Genomic DNA, 21,884 nt, shown 5'->3' with positions numbered 1-21,884 from the left:
AGATACCTCCTGCATAAATAGCACGCAGGGGAGGATTCTAATCTCTCTTTAAGTTTGTCCATGGGACATTCGCGGATGAGATTCTACGTATATCTCGTAAAATACGTTGAAAAAGCAGCAGCTCTGTTATGTAGGCTGACCTAAGAAGCCAAGAGCCATGTTGTACTCATGTTGTACCATGTTGAAACCAAAGATCAGAAACCCATCTTAAGGTTGTTCTTGCCGTATCTTTCTGTGGTTCGTTTCCCATTTCTGTGTGGTCCACGTAAACTTGGAGGAGTCGAATTCTACAGCACGGACAATAGGGTGGGTAGTTTTACATTTTTGCAATTTTTTTTTTTTAAAAAAAGTTGAGTTGTCACTACGGCCATCACCATTTCAACAAAATGAAGCTCAAATACTTTGGCCACCTAATGAGAAGGGAGGACTCACTGGAGAAGAGCCTAATGCTGGGAACGGTGGAGGGCAAAAGAAGAAGAGGACGACAGAGAACGAGGTGGCTGGAGGGAGTCCCTGAAGCAGTCGGCGTGAGCTTCAATGGACTCCAGAGGATGGTAGAGGACAGGAAGGCCTGGAGGAACCTGGTCCATGGGGTCGCGATGAGTCGGACACGACTTCGCAACTAACAACAACAAAGTTGTCAGTGATCATTACCCACTCATGAACAACCATTTCCTCCGAAAAATGTGAAGTAAGAAGGATCATTGCACGCTTAATCCTTCTGTATTTCTCAGCTTCAAGTCACCAAGACAGTTTTCCCTGGATGGGAACTCCAAATATGAACAGAAAATAAGTACTTTTTTTTCCTTCCCTTCAAATCACCTTGTAGAGTGTGTAAGGTCGGCTTGGGTAGGGAGGGGTTGGACTAGATGACCTACAAGGTCCCTTCCGACTGTCTTAATCTGTAAAATCAGCTTGCCTTAAAACTTGGAAGATCTCGGATGGAACCTGTTGCTACGTATCTTCCCCTAACTAGATATCCCCCACCCAGATCCAAATGTATTTGTGGAAGAGAATATTTGTAGCGTCGGGGTTGAACGGTGGGGTCCTTGGGACTCTCTAGTCAGCTGTGCCCCTCCCACCTTCCACTTACACCTGGTCTGAAATGTTCTGCTCAAATTCCTCCCTCATCATCTTTTAAAGACCCCCGTAATCCCTTGCGGGGTGGAGTCTTGGGCAACTGAATGAAGCTAGCAGAGTGTTTTACTTTACAGGATGTCCTTCCTGTCGCCAATGCGGAGTTGTGTTCAGCAGATGTATTCTCAGGGTGCCCAGAGAGAAAGAAAGAAAAATATCTGCCTCTACCTAGGATCGAACTTGCAGCCTCCTGATTGCGAGGCGAGAGCGCCACCTCTAGGCCACCGCACCACTCCGCTCAAATTCCTCCCCCGAAGGACAGAAATGAAAGAGAGACCAAGCACCCCCTTTGCACTACCTTCTGTAGTTTGTGTAGCAACCAACACACCCTCCTCTGGGACCGTCGTCACCATGATCTCTCCGCCAGGTTGGCTTTGGGGGCAGAGCACCTCAGAAGCCAAGAAATCGCGGTTCTCCCAAGTTCAAGTTTACCTAAAGATCTGGAGAGATGGTGGGGAGCATTCTAGCCGGTGGAATCGAGAGTTTCGTAAAATAAGGATGTTCCAGGGTTGCAAAAACTCCATTCCCTCCTCGCTCCTGGGGAAGGATACTGTAAAATCTCCATTCCCTCCCCACTCCTGGGGGAAGGGTATTGCAAAATCCCCATTCCCACCTCACTCCAGCGGAAGGATACTGTAAAATCTCCATTCCCACCCCACTCCTGGGGGAAGGATACTGTAAAATCTCCATTCCCTCCCCACTCCTGGGGGAAGGATATTGCAAAATCCCCATTCCCACCCCACTCCAGCGGAAGGATACCGTAAAATCTCCATTCCCACCCCATTCCTGGGGGAAGGATATTGCAAAATCCCCATTCCCACCCCACTCCAGCGGAAGGATACTGTAAAATCTCCATTCCCTCCCCACTCCAGGGGAAGGATACTGCAAAATCTCCCTTCCCACCCCACTCCAGGGGAAGGTTACTGCAAAAATCCCCATTTCCTCCCGATCAGCTGGGATTTGGAGGCAGAGAATAGATGGGGGCGGGGCGAGTCAGAATTTTTACTACCGGTTCTCCGAACTACTCAAAATTTCTGCTACCGGTTCTCCAGAACTGGTCAGAACCTGCTGAAACCCACCTCTGGGTCCTTTCCCAGATCTGAAATGAGTTTACGTAAGTAGGGTTTAAAATGAGCAGTTGGGGCACAAAAGTCCCAGGTTGCCTTTTCCAATCAAGGATTGAGAATCTCTTATCTGTGGATACATGCGTGTCGTCTCTGATGAGCACCGCATACAAAAAATACCAGCAAACCAGCAGCCCATCTGCTTTGCAAATTTTGCAGCCCTGCAGAATCCACGTCACCATCTGCTGCCTTCAGCCAACTAACCAGGTTTTGCCTCACATAGGTGGCTTTATCTGCCTTATATGATTTGCAAAATCCCCTTGCTGTGAAACGGTTTAGAAAACATTGCAAATCGCTGAACTTCGGGGGGCGTTTTATTCGCACCAAACACTAAGCCAACATATCTGGGTTGGATGCGTGAGAAGATGGGCGGCCGTTGCAAGGTTCATCTTGGGAAAGAAATCATGGTTTGTTATGAGAATGAGGACTGCTGGTTTGCGACGACCAAATGCAGGTTTCGTACTCAGTCCAACATGCTAGTTTACTAGCTCTGGGACATAGGGAACTAAAACCAGAATTTGCTTAAGAAAGTGATGAGGATTTGTCTCCGGGATAATCATTCCTTCAAATCATTCCTTCAAAAAACCATGGTTAAAATTAAGCTTGGCTTAGTGTTATGTGTGACTGCTGCCAGGGCTTGTTTTTGTATTACATATAAAAACAAGGTTGATCTACCCTGTTTCCCCGAAAATAAGACATCCCCTGATAATAGAAAATAGAAACCTAATTAAAATAGGTTTTAAAATGAGAGTTTTAAATTCGGCCCATGATTTAATTATTTTAATCTGCTGAAATTTTTTTCATTGTTTTATTATGGCTGTTCACCGCCCTGAGTCCTTCGGGAAAAGGGTGGTATATAAATTAAAAAAAGTGAAAGTGAAAAGTGAATAAGCTCAATTGGGCTTTTGAGCGCATGTGCTAAAATAAGCCTCCCCCGAAAATAAGCCCTCCTTGAAAATATTTAAACATAGAGCTGGAAATCAGGTAAGACTGCAAGAGGAGCCCCATCTTCCTCCAAGCGCCCCAAAATAATAAGACCGCCCTAAAAATAAGGCCAAGCGCTTATTTTGGGGTTCAAAAAAAATATAAGACAGGGTCTTATTTTTGGGGAAACATGATATGTATCCACTTGCCAGCCATTCTTCCAGGATCATCATAATAAAAATCCAATTTTTTAAAAAAATCTAATTTTGATTTTTCCACGCACGCAGTCCTCTTTAAAACAGAGGGGCACCCAAAGAGACCGTCAAGGAGAAGTTCCTGGACCATGACAACAATTAATCAGTGGAACAACTTCCCTCCAGAAGTTGTGAGTGCTTCATCACTGGAGGTTTTCAAGAAGAGATTGGGACAATCCGTTTGTCTGAAAATGCTACAGGGTTTCCTGGGTAGAGGGTTGGACTAGAAGACCTCCAGGGTCCCTCCCAACGCTGTTATTATTTTATTTCAAGCCCTTTGAAATCGGGGTAGACTCCAGAGAGCATCCCGAGAAATTCAACACACGCATGTAAGCCGAGGCAAAAAGAACGCAGAAAAATCCCACCGCTTTTCGTGTTTCAAGATTTCTTTTCTCTTTTTTTTTTTATGAAAAAGAATCACACATCGTACAGCAACGAACAGAATGCAAAAAAAAAAAAGGGAAACAAATGAAAACGTTAAAAAAAAAACAGAAAACAGCAGGGAAGGGAGGGGGGAAGGAAAAGGACACATACACACACAGAGAAAAAAACCCCTAACATGTGGCTCCTTTCCTCTCTTCGATTGTCTGCAAAAATGCTTGTGTTCCATAGAAGGCAGTGGGCAGTTAAGTGCTTTCTATTTTAACATTCGTGTCACATTGCTTTTCTTCTCCTTCGTCCTACGATACAGTCCACCGTTTTGTAAGCAATGCTGGCTCTCCTATTCCCCTGTGTTCGTTCGTTCGTTCTCTCTCTCTTTTTTTTTTTCCCTGTCTCTCTTTTTCTCTCTCTCTCTCTCTCTTTCTCCTTTTTTTTTTTTTTCTCTACAGTCACAATTCCAACCGGAAATAAAAAATAAAAAGAGTCTCGAATGTCAGACCGTGTCGTTTTGCTTTTTATACTTTCCCATAATTTTTTTTTCACAGTTTTTTTTCTTTAAAAAGTTTATATATTTATATATATTTATATATTTATACTTTATATTTATAATTAAAAAGGTAAATCCGTTTTGTTTTTTTGCTTTTTTTTCGTTTTTGTTCGTCCTTTCTCTCTCTCTCTCTTTCCTTTGTTTTCCTCCTCCATTTTTGTATTGTTAAAAGAGGTGTTTTTTGTTGTTGTTGTTGTTTTTTTTTTACAATACATTGGAAAAGCCTTTCGGATGTATGAAAACTGTACAGGCCCGGAGTCGCTCGCTCTAGAAACGTTGTCCACCTAAGGCTTGGAAGCTGGGAACTGGTGGACTGCAGGAGGTAACCAAGGCTGGGCAGCACCATGTGGTTCTTAAAACGAAATGGCGAAAGGATTCCGAGGGAGGGAAGCGTTCCTTTTGTACCATGGCAGAAAATAGAAAACATCTGCTCGTGTTAAGTCGGGTAGAAATCGTCTCCCCTCCGCCCTTGTAGTGCTTGAAAAATGGTACATCTGTCCCTGTCAGAACCAATTCTGGTGTCTTCTCTTGTAGTGTGTGAGTTTGGCGGGGTTTCGTAAGTGCAAAAATGCTGGCGTTGTGATGGTCGCCGTGTTGTCCTCTCTGGCCTTGCGTTGGGGTCCACCACACCCAAGCGGTAGTTCACCTCCAAGGGGCTCTTTGTTCATCTCAAAGTAGGCAGGTGGTGGTAATGCTCTTGGGGCAGAAGATGGCAGCTTGGTTTCTGGATGGTCGATTAATGAGATGAGGTCTACGCAGATGACCCTTGCGACGAGACCCAGTTGTGTCTCTCCCAAGACCACCAGCCAACGTGCGTCCGACAAGTGCTGAGTTTTGGTGATGGCGAGACAGGAGCACGCGAGCTTCAGCATTCCTTGCTCCAAAATGACCATCCAGTAGTCCTCAAGAGCAGAGTGGCCAATGTTGAAGATGTTACTTGAAATGTTTCTCGAGGTGGGTGTAGCAAGGCAGCTGACCTGTCTCTCAAATATAGATCCCCCCACAATATTTATGAACCTTTGATGAGGAGCCATTTTTTTTCCCCCCAAGAGGGACCTGGAGTAAATACATTCACTTTACATGAGGGAGGAAGCATGTCCGTTGAACAGCTCTTCCTTAGAGGAGAAAGAGGCTCCTTCGTCAGTCCAAGGGTTTGGAGAGAAAGGGTTGCAAAAGAGAATAAATGAAATTCGGTGGTGGATTTCTGAACCCACCTGCTCTAAAGTCCTTGTAACTCAAAAGAAAAGTGAGACAACTGTTCCTCCACTAACCATCTTATTGGCCAAGGTGGCTTTTACAGTTGCTTCTCTGCACCAGTTCTCTGGTAGAACAGTTTTTGGAGATAGAGAAGTGGGTGGAAAAGAGTCCAGCCCACCTCTTGATTGGCATTTGCTCAAACTGTCCCTGAACCAACCACATATTCTTCCGTAAGTTGAGTTTTCAGTTGGTTGAGGGCAGATAAAACCGGTACCCTGAAGATTAAAAAAAAGTGCCAATTTCCCCCCCGTCCCCCAAAAATTGGCCTCTTGAAATAACCTATGAACGTTCAATACTCAAAGATCGATGATGGAGCTGCCTGTAGTCCAATACTTTATTGCAAAGGACCGGAAATAGGCCCACTGCCCAAGAATTAATTTTCTGAAAAAATCCCAAACGTTAATTCCTTTTCAGAAGCCATAGAATCCAATCCATCGCTCTTGAGTTCATGAAATGATTGAGGATGGGGAGAATCTCTTGCAGATTTCTCTCTCTCTCTTTTTTAAATTTTGGAAACATTGTGACCGAGCACAACACAATCATGCTGTCGTTTCAACAGGCACATAACTTTCATTCCGTCTGTCGTTCCTCCGAGGGAGGCACAAGGTGCGAGGTGCCTCCCACGTTCTGTCTTTCTCAAAAGCTGTTTAGCAAATGATGGGGACTCCATCAGTGTTAAAGATCATGCCCGTGGTGGGCTCGTAAGTTCCTGCTAGGTAGTATAAATCTTCGCTGTCTTGATACTTCTTCGTCTTCAGCATCTGCTCATATTGTTCCAAATCAACCACCAGGCATTTGTGCGAGATTGTCTGAACGTCGTTTTCATCCACGTGGGAGGACTGGTACAAAGCCCTCTGGATTAAAAAGAGAAGAGGAGAAATGTTAGAACATCTGCTGAACCTTCCTTCAGGCTTTGGAGGCAAAGAAGGCCTTCCTGGCATCTTCTACTCATCAAACATTTGAGATTCTCCCATTATTATCGTCTCTCTCATCTGTTTCTTTCTATTTATCTCTCCTAGCTTCTTTACATCATTCTCAGGAGCCTAAATGCAGGGGTGGGAGTCAGACGGTTCGGGCGAATCAGATGCTAATTTTACATCCGGTTCGCCGAACCGGTAGTTGCCCCGCCGACCCCACCTCTCCCTTCCCAGGAGTCTCCACGCAGACCATTTTGGATGCCAGGTAAGTGCAGCACCTGCATGGAGGCTCTGGGAGGTTGAAAAAACAGGCCTCCCGGAAGTTCTGGAAATCTGCAAATAATTATGCAAATAATTGTTCTGCGGACCACCAAAATTTTCTCATGGACCACCAGGTGGTGACTGCTCTTCGATACGATTCTAAAATCAAAAGGCATCAGCTTCAGTTCACAAAAGCTTTTCACTAAACCTGTGAGTCAGAAAAGGGGCTACCAGGGTCCTTGTGATTGTGGGCTTTTACACACCTCCATGAAGTCTTTTCTCTGGCTGGAAGCTTGAAGAGCTGCTGATAAGGTCCGGGCAGATTTTTGATCCCATCGCTGAAGTCCAAACATTGTGCAGAAGAAGCAGAAGGATGATCAAAGAGAGGAGGGGAAAAAAAAAACACAACAACCATCAAGAGAAGATTAGAAAACAAGCCCAACCGTCCCTTGAGTGAGATGAGTGGCGTATAAATGTAATAAATAAAATCATAAAAATATTGATTTCCTTTTCATGGTCCTGTTCTTGGAATGCTCTTCTTTTTCTTGATGGATCGGGGGGAAATTCAACACAACATCCCACCATGTTCAGAGACATCACATTATGGGACAAAATTGCAGTGTTGCATGAATAACATTCATTTGTTCACCAGCTCAATGGAGGAGCCCTTCGACTGAATTAATATGTTCTTTGAGCCTCCACCCTGCCCCACTTCCAAAAATCCATTCATCGGTAAGCAAAGTTTCCATGGAGAGCTTTGACACCATTGGGTATCCGTTGGCCTTCAAGGTTTAATAACCATGGTTTAGAGAACAGAATTCTTTTGCTGGCCACTATGGCTATCTTCAAAGGCAAGGTGACCTGATAAGCAGACCACAGACAATTGAGCAGAGACTGTTGGGGTTCCTTATCGTTATAGCCAGGTGTCTGGCTTCTGATTGGTCCTTAGTCAAAGACCAGCCCTCACTAATCCGAAATCAGCTCAGCCAATCTGAAGCCAGGACACCTGGTTGTAAAGGCAGGAAGGAACACCATAACTTGCTGGCCCTCAAAGCCTACACCAGTAGAAGGTTTTGACACCACTTGTTTGAAAGAATCCTTAAGGGCTCTCCAAAGCTGTTCCTCTCCAGTCTCCCCAACTATTAATGTAGCATTCTGGCTAGTTTGCAAGAAGGTTGGACTTGACCAACTATGACTAACTTTTGACTAACCTTTGACCAACCTTAATTAACCCTTGACCAACCTTTGACTAATCTTTGACCAACCTTGAGTGACCTTTGACCAACCTTGATAATCCTTTGACCAACCTTGAGTGACCTTTGACCAACCTTGACTAACTTGACTTGACTAACCTTGCCTTCGTTGAGCTTCTTCCCAGGGTTGGTCTCCTCAGGGTGATAGAACCATTTCACTCGGACCACCATGTTGTTTCCCCAGGATTCCCACATGCTCTGGATCCGGCCAATGTAGGGGAGGTTGGGCCTCCCCGCTGACAGAAAGACGGCACAGTCTCCGATGCGGATGATCTCCTTCCCGCGGACGATGGCCTTGTAGAAGAGTTTGCGGGCTTTCCCCTTCATCCCGCGTCTCTGTGATGGGAAGAAGCAGGGAGTTAGGGAATCTCGGGATTCCTTCACGTTTTGACTTTTCATATTCAGCTAAGCTGCGGACTGGCTGATCTGTGGCTTAGCTCTGTGGTTAAGTTACCCTGTTTCCCTGAAAATAAGACCCAACCGGAAAATAAGTCCTAGCATGATTTTTCAGGATGCTCATAATATAAGCCCTAACCCCCAAAATAAACCCCAGTTAAGATTGTCAGCCAGATGGATGCATTTAGTACTGTATTTCCCCAAAAATAAGGCCTAGCCAGAAAATAAGCCCTAATGCATCTTTTGCAGCAAAAATTAATATAAAACCCTGTCTTGTTTTCGGGGAAACACGGTAGTACAGTCCTAAAACGTATGACCATAATTGAGCCCAACATTTCTGTCGCTAAGTGAGACATTTGTTAAGTGAGTTTTGCCCCATTTTTCCAACTTTTTTTTTGCCACAACTGTTATGTAAATAACCTGGTTGTTAAGTGAATCCCCATGGACTTCACTTGTCAGATTGTCTCAAAAGGGGATCATATAACCTTGGGACAAGGCAACTGTCGTAAGTACATGCCAAAGTGTCCAAATTTTGATCGTGTGACCACTTATGGCTGCAACGTTCCTAAGTGTGAAAAATGGTCGTAAGTCACCTTTTTTCAGTGACGCTGTAACTTTGAACGGTCACTAAAGGAAGTGTCATAAATCAATACCTACACTTGTTCCTAGACGAAAGAAATACTCAGAAGCTTCCTGTTCCTTACAGTTAACCCTCTGTGTCGTCACCTAGTGCTTTCCAGATGCGAGTTAACCATTTTCAGACACCCAACCAACACGGACATTGGCTGAAAGGAAATGTCCACCTCAACCTAAGACAGTGTTGGTGAACCTTTTAGGCATCGAGTGCCGAAATGGGAGCGCGCATGTGGGAGAGCGCCAGAAATTGTAAGAGCAGCTCCCCGGTGCACATATGCGGGAGCACCAGAAACTGGAAGAGCATGCGCATGCCGGGAAGCTGAGCTTCCGGTTTCCGGCATGCACATGTGCGCTGGCCAGCTGGTCTTAGTGCATGCATGCACACCAGAAACCAGAAGACTAGGTGACCAGCACGCATGCGCACGCCGGAAATTGAAAGCTCAGCTTCCCGGCACATGCATGCACGGCAGGGAACTGCTCTTCCGGTTTTTGGCACTCCCGCACACACAAAGACCAGCTGTGTGCTGGAACTGGAAGAGCAACGGGTGATGGCTGGCATGCCCAGAGAGATGGCTCTGTGTGCCACTTCTGGCACATGTGCCATAGGTTCACCATCATGGCTCTAAGAGATCGTAGCGAAGGACAATCCAAGACAGCGCTCTTACCTGGGTAGGGTTCCCAAACCACTTCCAAAGTTGCCGTGCAGGCAGAAAGGCAGCAATTTTCGGCCGGTTCTCCACCGAGGGCAGCCTCTGGCGTTTAGCTAGTTCTTTCGTGGTGGGCAAATGGATTCCTTCCCGTTTCTTGCTCCGGTTCTTGTTCCCGCTCGGTTGTTGCTTTTGCGCTACCTGTTGCTGGGGTTGCTTGGGGTTTCGGGAATGTGAAGAGGACGGGGACTTCCCTGAGGCCTTGGTGGGCTTGGCTGGGGCGGTGGGCTGCGTGGAAGAGGCGCTGGGTTGGGTCTCTGCCGCCTCGTCTTCGGAGCTGCAGGAAGAGTCTTCGTCGGTTGTGGAAGAGGAAGAAGAGGAAGAGGAGCTGGAGCTGGAGGAGGAGGTGGAGGAGGAGGAAGAGGAGGAGGAGGAGGAAGAAGAAGAAGAAGAGGAAGAGCTACTGCTGCTGGAGGAAGAGGAGGAGGAGGAATTTGAAGAGGAAATTGGGGTGGAGGCTCTCGAACTGGCCGAGCTGCTATCTTGAGCCCCACCTCCATTCTTCTCCGTTTCTTCTTCTCCTTCAGAATCTGAGCTGCTACCGCTACTTTCTGACTCGTCCCTCCCAGGGGCCGCTTCCCCGCTGTCTTCTTGAGCCTTAGAAGAAGAAGATGGCGAATCTCCAGCGTTCTCAAACTTGCCTCCAAAATTAGTAGAAGCCTCTCCCTCTGCAACCTTGCTCCGGGAAGATTTCTGCTTGGGGTTTGGACAAGCCATGGCAGTATAGCTGAGCCCTAAGATGTTCTTAGCTTCTCTCCTACTAGCCAGGTTTGACTCCCCCAGCATCCTCATGGCCTCTTTGGTCTTCTTGGTCTTGGGAGACATGACCCCCTCGTGGTCCAGCTTGATCAAGATCTCACTGTCTGGGATCTTCCTCTGAGCTTTGGGAGCAGACCCAAATTCTTGTCCCTCCTCTGTGGATTTTCCTTTCTTCGATTTGACTTTCCCCGAGGAGCTGCTGGAAGGACCAAACGACCCAGGGTAGGGTTCGTTCCCATGAACGTTGCCGAACACCGGTGACTGGAAGGTGGCAGGAACCAAGCTATGGAGCTTGGCAGAAATCTTCCCCTTGCCCGCTTTGCTGTGATGCTTGTCTTCTGTTGGCGCCGGGGGAGTCCTGGAAGGATCTGTCTGGACCTTCTGTGGGTTTTTGGCAGCTTGTTTACAAACCGGCAGCTCCGAGCCAAGAGAAGAGTTGGCCAGCATCTCCCCCGGGATGGTCTGGTCTGCCATAACGGATTCTTCTAGAAAGCAACAGAAGGTGCAAAATGTCAACCCTGAAGCTGGTTGGAGGAAGGTGGAGTGATGCCACCTGGTTGTCAGCCTGGACCATGTGACTGATTGTTTTGAGAAAGTAGAAAAACTTTTTACTTTTAATTAGGTGAAAACCGCGGGAGACTTAAGTCGGTTTTCACCAGATCTGTGCCAACATGGTAATTCCAATAAAACCGACATCTAGGGGGCGCTGCTCATCTCCGTTCCAAAGCCAAAGAGCCAGCGCTGTCCGAAGACGTCTCCGTGGTCATGTGGCCGGCATGACTCAATGCCAAAGGCACACGGAACGCTGTTCCCTTCCCACCAAAGGTGGCCCCTATTTTTTCTACTTGCATTTTTTACCTGCTTTTGAACTGCTAGGTTGGCAGAAGCTGGGACAAGTCACGGGAGCTCACCCCGTTACGTGGCACTAGGGATTCGAACCGCTGAACTGCCAACCTTCCGATCGACAAGCTCCAAAGAAGTAGGAAAGCTCCAAATGACTTGGTCTGTTTCCTTCCCCCCCCCTCCCCCCGACCCCCAACAGAGCTGGGCAAGCCGTACCTGTTTTCTGTTTCTTACTGGGCTTCCTTCCACGCCCTTTGCCTTTGGCTCCGAGTTCCTCCGATTCCACCCCGTTGCCTTCGGCCATGTCCTTACTGGATTTACGGCTGCGGCGTCTCATGCTGGGCACCAGGAGGGCAGGAGAGGGCTCAGCACCTGTGAGGGTCAATTGCTAGATTGAGTGGGTGCTGAACACACAAACACACACACACTTCCCAAGAATGAGAAGTGGATCTCCATCCTGTTGGGTTCTCAGAAGTTGGGCTTTCAAAAGGAAGGAAGGAAGGAAGGAAGGAAGGAAGGAAGGAAGGAAGGAAGGAAGGAAGGAAGGAAGGAAGGAAGGATATTAAAAGAAGTATCTGTATTTAAAACTGAGTGGGAAGGAAGGAAGGAAGGAAGGAAGGAAGGAAGGAAGGAAGGAAGGAAGGAAGGAAGGAAGGAAGGAAGGATATTAAAAGAAGTATCTGTATTTAAAACTGAGTGGGAAGGAAGGAAGGAAGGAAGGAAGGAAGGAAGGAAGGAAGGAAGGAAGGAAGGATATTAAAAGAAGTATCTGTATTTAAAACTGAGTGGGAAGGAAGGAAGGAAGGAAGGAAGGAAGGAAGGAAGGAAGAATATTAAAAGAAGTATCTGTATTTAAAACTGAGTGGGAAGGAAGGAAGGAAGGAAGGAAGGAAGGAAGGAAGGAAGGAAGGAAGGAAGAAAGGAAGGAAGAATATTAAAAGAAGTATCTGTATTTAAAACTGAGTGGGAAGGAAGGAAGGAAGGAAGGAAGGAAGGAAGGAAGGAAGGAAGGAAGGATATTAAAAGAAGTATCTGTATTTAAAACTGAGTGGGAAGGAAGGAAGGAAGGAAGGAAGGAAGGAAGGAAGGAAGGAAGGAAGGAAGGAAGGAAGGAAGAATATTAAAAGAAGTATCTGTATTTAAAACTGAGTGGGAAGGAAGGAAGGAAGGAAGGAAGGAAGGAAGGAAGGAAGGAAGGAAGGAAGGAAGGAAGGATATTAAAAGAAGTATCTGTATTTAAAACTGAGTGAGAAGGAGGGAAGGAAGGAAGGAAAGGAAGGATATTAAAAGAAGTATCTGTATTTAAAACTGTGAGTAGGAGGAAAGGAAGGAAGGAAGGATATTAAAAGAAGTATCTGTATTTAAAACTGAGTGGGAAGGAAGGAAGGAAGGAAAGGAAGGAAAGGAAGGAAGGAAGGAAGGATATTGAAAGAAGTATCTGTATTTAAAACTGAGTCGGAAGGAAGGAGGAATACTAAAAGAAGTATCTATTTAAAACTGTGAGTAGGAAGGAAAGGAAGGAAGGAAGGAAGGAAAGGAAGGAAGGAAGGAAGGAAGGAAGGAAGGAAGGAAGGAAGGAAGGAAGAAAGAAAGAAAGAAAGAAAGTTGGGAGCCCACCTCATCTTGAGATACCCAAGTTGACTATTTCTCCAGGGATGTGGCAAAAAACCCAACTCACATTGGATCTTGTAATCGGGGGGGAGAAGCCGGATGTGAGATAAAGGAATCCTCCCAGTGTCCCCATCGTCAAATTCCACAGTGATCAAATTGCCATCTTCCTCTTGATCGTGGACACCTGTAAACCAAAGAGGGAAGAGTTGCCACTGGAGGAAAGAGGAAGTAGTTGGAGAAACCAGTAATCCTTCCTTTCCTCCCTCTTGTTTCCTCATAGTTTACTAGGAACCTGCTGAACATTAATGATAGAAAACTATATTTGCTTATATTAACTTTTGCAATCTCTTTGAGACACTTTTAAAAAAAAAAGTTGGCCACACCCACCCAGTCACATTACCCCACCACCAAGCCACACCCACAGTGTGGTGGGCCACCACAGATTCTCCATCATCCAGGTCGTGACTGTCCCAAAAGTGCTTTTTTCAAGTCCAGTTTCATCCAAGAAACTTCTTCTGACTGAAGTTCTGACTGAGCTGAAGAAGCTTCTTGGATGAGAAGTGAAACGTCCTCAAAGCCAAACAAAAGTCCAGTTGCCTTTTGAAAAAACACCTTTGGGACTCTATGTTCCATGTTTCTACCTTCATCCTGCCCCAGGAATGGATGGAGGCAGAGTGGACTTACCTCGGACAACCGTCCCTGGATAGAGGCATCGGTACTGTTGGCTCCAATAGGCAGCTATCCGTGCTCCTTCTGGTAGGAACCGCACGGAAGGCGGTTTCACATCGATGATCTGAATGGGAAGAAGAATTCAAGAGTTGAAGAATGGAAGGAAATCAGGGACAATTGCCAATCACAGCGGAAAAAAGAGGCACCGAGAACCGCGTTAGCCATCATCTGCGTGAGAACAATCTCTCTAGTCCAACCAGGGGTAGGTTCTAAATTTTTTTACTACCGGTTCTATGGGTGTGGCTTATTTTGTGGGCGTGGCCAACTTTTCTTTTTTTTTTTTAACTTTTAAATGCATTTTTTCTACAACCTTAAGAGGTTGCAGAAAACAATGCTTTGAAAAGCCTCTGCCGATCAGGCAAGTCAGCTGGGATCATCAGAGGCTTTTAAAGGCATTTTTTTCTACAACTTCTTTGGCCGAAGAGGTTGTAGAAAAAAGTGCTTTGAAAAGCCTCTGCCGATCCGGCAAGTCAGCTGGGATCATCAGAGGCTTTTAAAGGCATTTTTTTCTACAACCTCTTTGACCGAAGAGGTTGTAGAAAAAAATGCTTTGAAAAGCCTCTGCCGATCAGGCAAGTCAGCTGGGATCATCAGAGGCTTTTAAAGGCATTTTTTTCTACAACCTCTTTGGCCGAAAAGGTTGTAGAAAAAATGCTTTGAAAAGCCTCTGACGATCCTAGCTGAGCCGAGGGATCATCAGAGCCTTTTTTTCTTTTTTACTTTTAAAAGCATTTTTTCAGCCGAAGAGGTTGTAGAAAAAATGCTTTTAAAAGTTAAAAAAAGAAAAAAGCAAGGATCTGATGAGCTGGGTAAGCGAACAGTGACCGGGCCGGGGACCGGCTCGGGGGCGTGGCCAGCCAATGTTATTACCAGTTCTCGGAACTACTACAAATTTTTACTACCGGTTCTTGCGCACTGGTGCAAACCGGGAGCAACCCACCACTGAGTCCAACCCCCTGCTCAACCAGAAGATTCTATACCAGTGATGGCGAACCTTTTTGGCACTGAGTGCCAAAACTGGAACGTGCACGCACACCGGAGTGCCGGAAACACGAAGACCAGGTGGCCACCTGGGTTTTGGTTTTCCGGCACACACATGCCTGCTGGCCAGCTGGTCATCGCATGTGCCAGAGCACCAGAAACCCAAAGAGCAGGTGGCCGGTGCACGCATGTGCACTTGCCAGCTGGTCTTCGGGTTTTCCAGTGCTCGAGCGTGCCCGAAGGCCAGCTGGCGGAAACCAGAACAGTAGCTGGCAACAGCACACATGCCCACAGAGAGGGCTCCGCCTGCCACCTCTGGCACGCATGACATAGTTTCGCCTTCACGCCTCTATACCATTTCAGACAAGCGGTCTGGATCTATTTCTCAGGGAGAAAAGGGAAGGAGAGAAAAAAGGAAGGAGGGGTGGAAGGGGGGAGAAAAGGGAGGGAGAGAAAGAAGGAAAGAAACAATAGCGCTTAGACTTATATAACACTTCATAGTCTTTGACAGCCCTCGCTCTAAGCGGTTTACAAAGTCAGCCATATTGCCACCAACAATCTGGATCTTCATTTTACCGACCTCGGAAGGATGGAAGGCTGAGTCCACCTTGAACCGGTCAGGATCGAACTCTTGGCAGTGAGCAGAGTCAGCCTGCAATACTGCATTCTAACCACTGCACCACCACGGCTATTTTATCATCTGGTAAATTAGGAGAGTTTCTAAATTTCTTCCTCCACCCGTTATCCAGCGGTGGACTCTCCCATCTCTTATCTACTCGTTTCCTAAGCAGCATCTCTTTCCCCGTCTCCCACGTTCTTTCCCACGTACTATTTACCACGAAGACAACCAACTTACCGCTTCCTGCAGCAACTGTTCCAAGCAGTAAATGTGAGGCCTGTTTCCTCGCTCGCCTTCCACAACAACCCGATATCTGAAATAAATACAACAGTCTTTTTAAAGCCCACAAAATAAATTAAAAAAAAAATCATTTCCAATTAAAAAAAAATCCAAGACTCTTCGGATAGGCCCACAGCAGTGATGGGTTGCTCCCGGTTCAGTCCAGTTCTTGCAAACTGGTAGTAACAGTGGCAGGAAGCTCCACCCACCCACCCGGACGTCATCATGAATGATTTGCGCATGCAGAAGAGTGCGCGCTCCCGTTGTGAACCAATTGCGGAGGTAAGTAGAACCACCCCTGGCCCACAAGAGCTAGGATGGAGAAGCTCCTTTGCTTACATGTCAGGAGAATGAACGGTCTTGACGTGCCCGGCGTAGAGTAACTTGTCATCCATGGGGATAAGGACCTTCAAGCCATCCTTCAGTTCGTCTTTGTCAATGATGCAAGAACGAGGAGCTGTAAGAGAACCAGAGCTAAGAGTTATCTGACTGTTGCTAGGCAGAATTTCTTCCCTCCTTCCTTCTCCCAAGGCCTTTCTCGCATACTATCATATCTATCCACCTGAAGTCATGGGCCTTTCTAGGAAGTGGTTTCAGGGTTATGTTCTCCTCTTTCTTAATTTATTTTTTAATGAATAAATCTATTTTATGAAATTTATCAGCAACCCATCTTACTACAGGGCAACATTGGGTGACTTACAATATAGTCCTGGACTTACAACAGTTCATTTAGCGACCGTTCGAAATTAGAACAGTACTGGAAAAAAAGTGGGAAGAGAAGGCCCTTCTCCTTGACCCCACCAGCTGAAATATCCTGTCCGATGGGGTCCATAGCACGTCTCCTATGCCAGCATGGGAGGGGAAGGAGGGAAGAAATTTGTAAAATCTCTGATCTCCGTGTATTTCGCTATGCCCTCAAAACCTTGTTGTTCCGCCAGGCTGGGCTATCAATGTAAAGATTTTAATTGGTTTTAAATGGGATTTTAAATTTGGGGTTTTATAAATTGGGCCTATTATTTAATAATTTTAATAATTTTTAAATTTTGTCTGTCTGTGTGTTTTTAATTAGGCTGTACACTGCCCTGAGTCCTTCGGGAGAAGGGCGGTATAGAAATAAAACAAACAAACAGAGCCTTGGTAGTACAGCAGTTTAAGGCACCCTGTTATTAAGCTGGTTATTAAGACCAGCTGCCTGCAATTACTGCAGGTTCGAATCTCGCCAAGGCTCAAGGTTGACTCAGCCTTCCATCCTTTCTAAGGTAGGTAAATTGAGGACCCAGATTGTGGGGGCAATAAGCTGACTTTGTATAAATATACAAAAGGATGAAGGCTATTGCTGAGCACATTGTAAGTCGCCCTGAGTCTTCAGAGAAGGGTGGCATATAAATCAAATTAAAAAAACAAACAAACAAACAAACAAATAAATAAATAAATAAATAAATAAATAAATAAACCCATGTTTCTTTCCTCCCCTCTGCCAAGGTCTTTCTCACACACCATCGCATCTACCCACCTGGAGTCAGGGGTCTTTCCAGAAGGAGGTTCAAGGGTATGTTCTCATCCTCGGAGAAGCTGCTGTCCTGGTTGGGTTCAAAGTCTTCCTCAGCGGCCATGCTTTCCATAAGTTTGCTCACGGCTCCTCCTTTCCCTCGGGTCTACAACGAACACCAGATTTATTATTCTTCCTTGTATGTTTTGAAATCCACCAACTGAGTGGAACCGAAGCCTTCAGCTTCCTTCTGGTGCCCACAGGAGATGGTGCCCAAAAGATCACGCGGAAACATCGCTCGCAGACGCACGCTCGTCAGGACGCACTCTGGAAAAGGCGAACTTCTGGGTTCTAGCGTGCATGCGTGCCTGACAATCAGCTGCCCAGGACCACAGCAGTGCGGTTTTCAGCACTGCTGCACATGTGAAGGGATTGCGCTCAGGAGTGGGTTCTAATTTTTTTTTACTACCGGTTCTGTGGGCGTGGCTTATTTTGTGGGTGTGGCTTGGAGGTCATGTGACTAGGTGGGCGTGGCTAGCTGGTCAGAGTCATTTCTGGAAGGTCCTCGCACTTATGAGCAGTCCTCGCACTTACGACCCGACTCATTTGTTTGCTTTTAACACTGATCAGCTGTAGGGCGGCCCTTTGAAGCCCCCCTGGCAAGAGTTTAAACAGTTTTTTTTCCCTCTAGTCATCAGCTGGGACTCAGGAGGCAGCAATAGATTGGGGGTGGGACCAAATAAAAGGTAAGAATAACGTGGGTTTAGGGCGGGGGGGGGAGAACCGGTTTGGTGACGTCATATCGTCACTGCTACCGGCTCGGCCGAACCGGACCGAACCGGGAGGAACCCACCACTGATTGCGCTCCAGGAAAAGCCGAACATCTGGATTCTGGCATGCTTGCACACCTGATAATCAGCTGGCTGGCGCGCATGTGCACGCCGCTTTTTGGCACTGCCACACACACTAAGGGCAAGTGATCATCGTGCCCGTAAGCGTGCCAGAAACCCAAAAGACAAACAGGCAAGGCCACACGCACCAGGCATCATAGCTTTGCGTGCCACTTTGGGCACACATGCCATAGGTTTGCCATCACGGGCTAGAGTGACCATGTGGCCTAATGGTTACAAGTATCTGCTTGGGTTTCAGGTCTAGCACAAAGTTCCTGCTTCATTGGGGAGGGCAGAAATGGGGTGAGCCCCCCTCTTTTTTTTGCTGGCTCTGATTCTCACCTCCTTCTTGGCCTCTTTAGTCTTAGCTTTGCCCTTGTTCTTCTTGTTGGAGGACAAAGAGCTGGCCAAGCTGGCACGCAGATCCGGCAGGGAGCTGGCAATGCCCAGAGGAGAAAGCAAAGAGGAAGAAGAGGAAGAAGAGGATGAGCCAGCGGAAGAGCAGACGGTCCCTTCTTTATTTTTCTTCTTCTGCAAGACAAAAGGAGAAAGATACAGAGGTGGTAACGGACTGCTGGCTTGGAGAGAGAGAAAAAGAAACAGAAAGAGGAAGGAAAAGGAAAAGGAAGGAAGGAAGGAAGGAAGGAAGGAAGGAAGGAAGGAAGGAAGGAAGGAAAGAAAAAGAGAGAGAGAAAAGGAAAGAGAAAGAAAGAAAGAAAAAGAAAGAAAGAAAAGATAGAAAGAAAATGGGAAGGAAGAAAGGGAAAGGGAAAGAAGAAGGAAGGAAGGAAGGAGTGAGAGAAAGAGAAGGAAAGAAAGAAAGAAAAAGAAGAGAGAAAAAAGAAGGAAGGAAGGAAGGAAGGGAATGGGAAGGGAAAGGGGAAAGGAAAAGGGAGGGAGGGAGGGAGGAAGGAAGGAGAGAGTGAAAGAGAGAGAAGGAAAGAAAGAAAGAAGAAGAAAAGAAAAAAGGGAAGGAAGGGAAAGGAAAAGGGAGGGAGGGAGGGAGGGAGGAAGGAGAGAGAGAAAGAGAGAGAAGGAAAGAAAGAAAGAAAAAGAAGAGAGAAAAAAGTGAAGGAAGGGAAAGGAAAAGAAGGAAGGAAGGAAGGAAGGAAGGAAGGAAGGAAGGAAGGAAGGAAGGAAGGATTTTTGCTCCATCCATGACCATATGTCTCTAACTTGGTCTTTCATGGGGAAATTTTTTTCTTTTAATTTTTCCTGCCTTATTATTATCATTATTTTTAAATGCATCCCATTTGGGGTCATCTTTTTTCAAAGTAAAAGAACAGAAGTCCAAAATAGCCCAAATGGCCAAAAATTCCCTCCTCCTATCAACATTCCTCTCACACCCTCTTAACCCCACCCCACCCCCACCCCACACGCTCATCCCAGTTCCTACCTTGCTCAGTTCTTTCCTCTCCTTCCCCTTGTTCCCCTCCTTCTTGGGGCTCAAAAGGTTTCCCCCCTTCAGGCAACGTCCATTTTTGGAAACCGGAATTGAGCTGGCCGGGGCGGTGGAGGCCAAGCCAGCTGAGGTGGTCGCGTCGTGAAGGAAGATCCGTTCGCTCCGTCGCCGATTCCAAGGATCGTCGTCGTTGACCTCCATCCCGAATTCGAAACTCAGGTCTTTGGATGACCTGAATTTCTTCAGCTTCCGGCTCTTCTCAGGCGCCATCTTGGTCCTGTCCGAGGTGTTGCCTGTGGAGGTCTCCATGGTGCTCGCAGATGGGCCTTGATCTAGTGACCCTTTCTTCCCGTGGAGTAAACCCGCTGGAGATTTCTTCCGGATCTTCACATCGCTTTCAGAGTCCGTATACTCAAACTCGGTCCCTAGGAGGGGGAATAAAAAAAAAAGGATCCATCAGCCAGAGGAATCATCCTGTGAAATATTGTTCGGAGTACTCAGCTACTGATTTCCATGCCTCAACATCACAAAAAGAAAGAAAGAAAGAAAGAAAGAAAGAAAGAAAGAAAGAAAGAAAGAAAGAAAGAAAGAAAGAAAGAAAGAAAGAAAGAAAGAAAGAAATGGATTTTGGATTTAGGCTGGCAACGGCAACTTCAAGACGCTTTTAAAAATTTACTACGAAGAGCAGAACCTGTTAAGAATCAGACGTGTGAGTTAAGGATTTTTCCCCACCTTCCTTTCAGAAGGTTTGGCTGTGCCTCAGTTTCCCCAGCCACTGGGAGGACACAAACCCCCCCGGAAATCCCCTTCCAATCCTTGAAACTCTCTCCCTCCACAGTTGCACCTCTTGGAAACCCCCCTGCTTATCACACCGGCCTTTCCCTTCTCTTCCAAAGCACATACTTTACTTCCTTGCCAAGGGTGTCCAGACTACAACTTCCATGGGACTGTTGGGAATTCTGGGAGAGGGAAGGATGGGAGAGAGATTTCTCTCTTTTCAAAGGATTGATCTGGGGAAAAGGACTGCAGGCTGTCAAGTCATCCGTCTTCCTGTGGAAAACAGCCCCTCCCATTCCAAAAACACTTAGAGAGGAGGAGGAGGAAGGAGGAAGCTAGAGAACATGATACGTGCTAGAAGGGAGTGGGGTTTGCGGAGAGGAGGAGGAGGAGGAGAACTGTGGGGTCCTTAGTGCTCTCCGAGTTTGGTTGGTTTTCTTGCAGACATTTCATGACCCAACTAGAGAACATTATCAGTGCTAGAAGAGAATGCAGTTTGCGGAGAAGAAGAAGAAGAAGAAGAAGAAGGAGAAGGAGAAGGAGAAGGAGAAGGAGAAGAAGAAGAAGAAGAAGAAGAAGAAGAAGAAGAAGAAGAAGAAGAAGAAGAAGAAGAAGAAGAAGAAGAAGAAGAAGAAAAGAAAAGAAAAGAAAAGAAAAGAAAAGAAAAGAAAGAAGGAAGGAAGGAAGGAAGGAAGGAAGGAAGGAAGGAAGGAAGGAAGGAAGGAAGAAAGAAAGAAAGAAAGAAAGAAAAGAAGAAAGAAAGAAAGAAAGAAAGAAAGAAAGAAGAAAGAAAGAAAGAAAGAAAGAAAGAAAGAAGAAAGAAAGAAAGAAAGAAAGAAAGAAAGAAAGAAAGAAAGAAAGAAAGAAAGAAAGAAAGAAAGAAAGAAAAGAAAGAAAGAAAGAAAGAAAAGAAAGAAAGAAAGAAAGAGTCCTAGGGTACAGTTATCTTGCATTAAGTAGCTTGTGGTGATTTAGAACAAATCAATCTAACTTGGAAGGATGCTGCCTTCAGGGCAGTTTTGCTATTGGAGAAGATGACCCCCCAATTGGGTCATCTCTCACTGCACAATGGCCAACATACCCAGCAGGCTTTGTCTTTCTTCCTTCTTCTTGGCTTTCTGTTTGGCTTCCAGTTGGACGAGGGACACCGAAGGCACAATGATGGGACTTGGGATGGCGCTCGCTGCAAACCTGGCTAGGAGTCCCAAGCCACTTTCATCCAAAGCTGATGGGGAAAGCCTCTCATTGACCACTGCCCCATAGCTTTCCATTTCTTCTTCTTCATCATCATCATCTTCTTCCTCTTCCTCCTCCTCTTCTTCCGAGCTAGAATCTGAAGGTGACAAGATGAGAAACTCTCATAAACCTGAAACCAGGTTTCAAATCAGACCATCTTTTATCCCCGATGGACCTCAAGACTGTTCCATGCACCCCTTTCTGACTACAAAAGGTCCATAATTTTTGCACTCCAGACTCCAAGTCTTGCCACGAGAAGAATCCCAGCAAAAGGAGAGGTCATGCAAAAGACGATGGGAAGAAGACCTCCATCAATTTTCCTTCCTTTCCTTCCCAGGGATCCATTGCAACAAAAGCTGTTTACCTATCACTGGGACCTCAAACCCCATGGATGATACGGAGGTAAGATCTTTCCATCTTAAGTTGGAGGCTATCTCAGTTCTCAAGAACACAATTCTACAAAGGCTTGTTAGGC

At 46.2% G+C, this 21,884-nt stretch overlaps 1 protein-coding gene across 1 annotated transcript in view; it reads right to left on the bottom strand.

Annotated features, from left to right (window-relative positions):
- Window positions 1-3,807: 3,807 nt before the first annotated feature.
- Window positions 3,808-21,884, bottom strand: part of TNRC18 (trinucleotide repeat containing 18) — a 77,668-nt gene continuing 59,591 nt past the window's right edge. Inside the window, exons 17-29 of the mRNA XM_070955269.1 lie at window positions 21,255-21,506; window positions 19,391-19,821; window positions 18,337-18,525; window positions 17,129-17,270; window positions 15,955-16,072; window positions 15,574-15,649; window positions 13,692-13,800; window positions 13,075-13,191; window positions 11,613-11,768; window positions 9,753-11,038; window positions 8,155-8,391; window positions 7,066-7,140; window positions 3,808-6,478 (exon numbers count right to left, since the gene is read on the bottom strand). Coding sequence (XP_070811370.1) covers window positions 6,272-6,478; window positions 7,066-7,140; window positions 8,155-8,391; window positions 9,753-11,038; window positions 11,613-11,768; window positions 13,075-13,191; window positions 13,692-13,800; window positions 15,574-15,649; window positions 15,955-16,072; window positions 17,129-17,270; window positions 18,337-18,525; window positions 19,391-19,821; window positions 21,255-21,506 — 3,395 coding nt within the window. The 3' untranslated portion in view covers window positions 3,808-6,271. The remainder of the gene's footprint in view (window positions 6,479-7,065; window positions 7,141-8,154; window positions 8,392-9,752; window positions 11,039-11,612; window positions 11,769-13,074; window positions 13,192-13,691; window positions 13,801-15,573; window positions 15,650-15,954; window positions 16,073-17,128; window positions 17,271-18,336; window positions 18,526-19,390; window positions 19,822-21,254; window positions 21,507-21,884) is intronic.

This window comes from Pituophis catenifer, unplaced genomic scaffold (genome assembly GCF_029215685.1).
Source record: "Pituophis catenifer annectens isolate HBS135680 unplaced genomic scaffold, rPitCat1.0.hap2 SCAF_16, whole genome shotgun sequence".
In the NCBI taxonomy this organism is placed as follows: Eukaryota; Metazoa; Chordata; class Lepidosauria; order Squamata; family Colubridae; genus Pituophis; species Pituophis catenifer.
The sequence above is the reverse complement of the archived record's forward strand: the minus strand, read 5'-3'. Positions and strand labels throughout refer to the sequence as shown.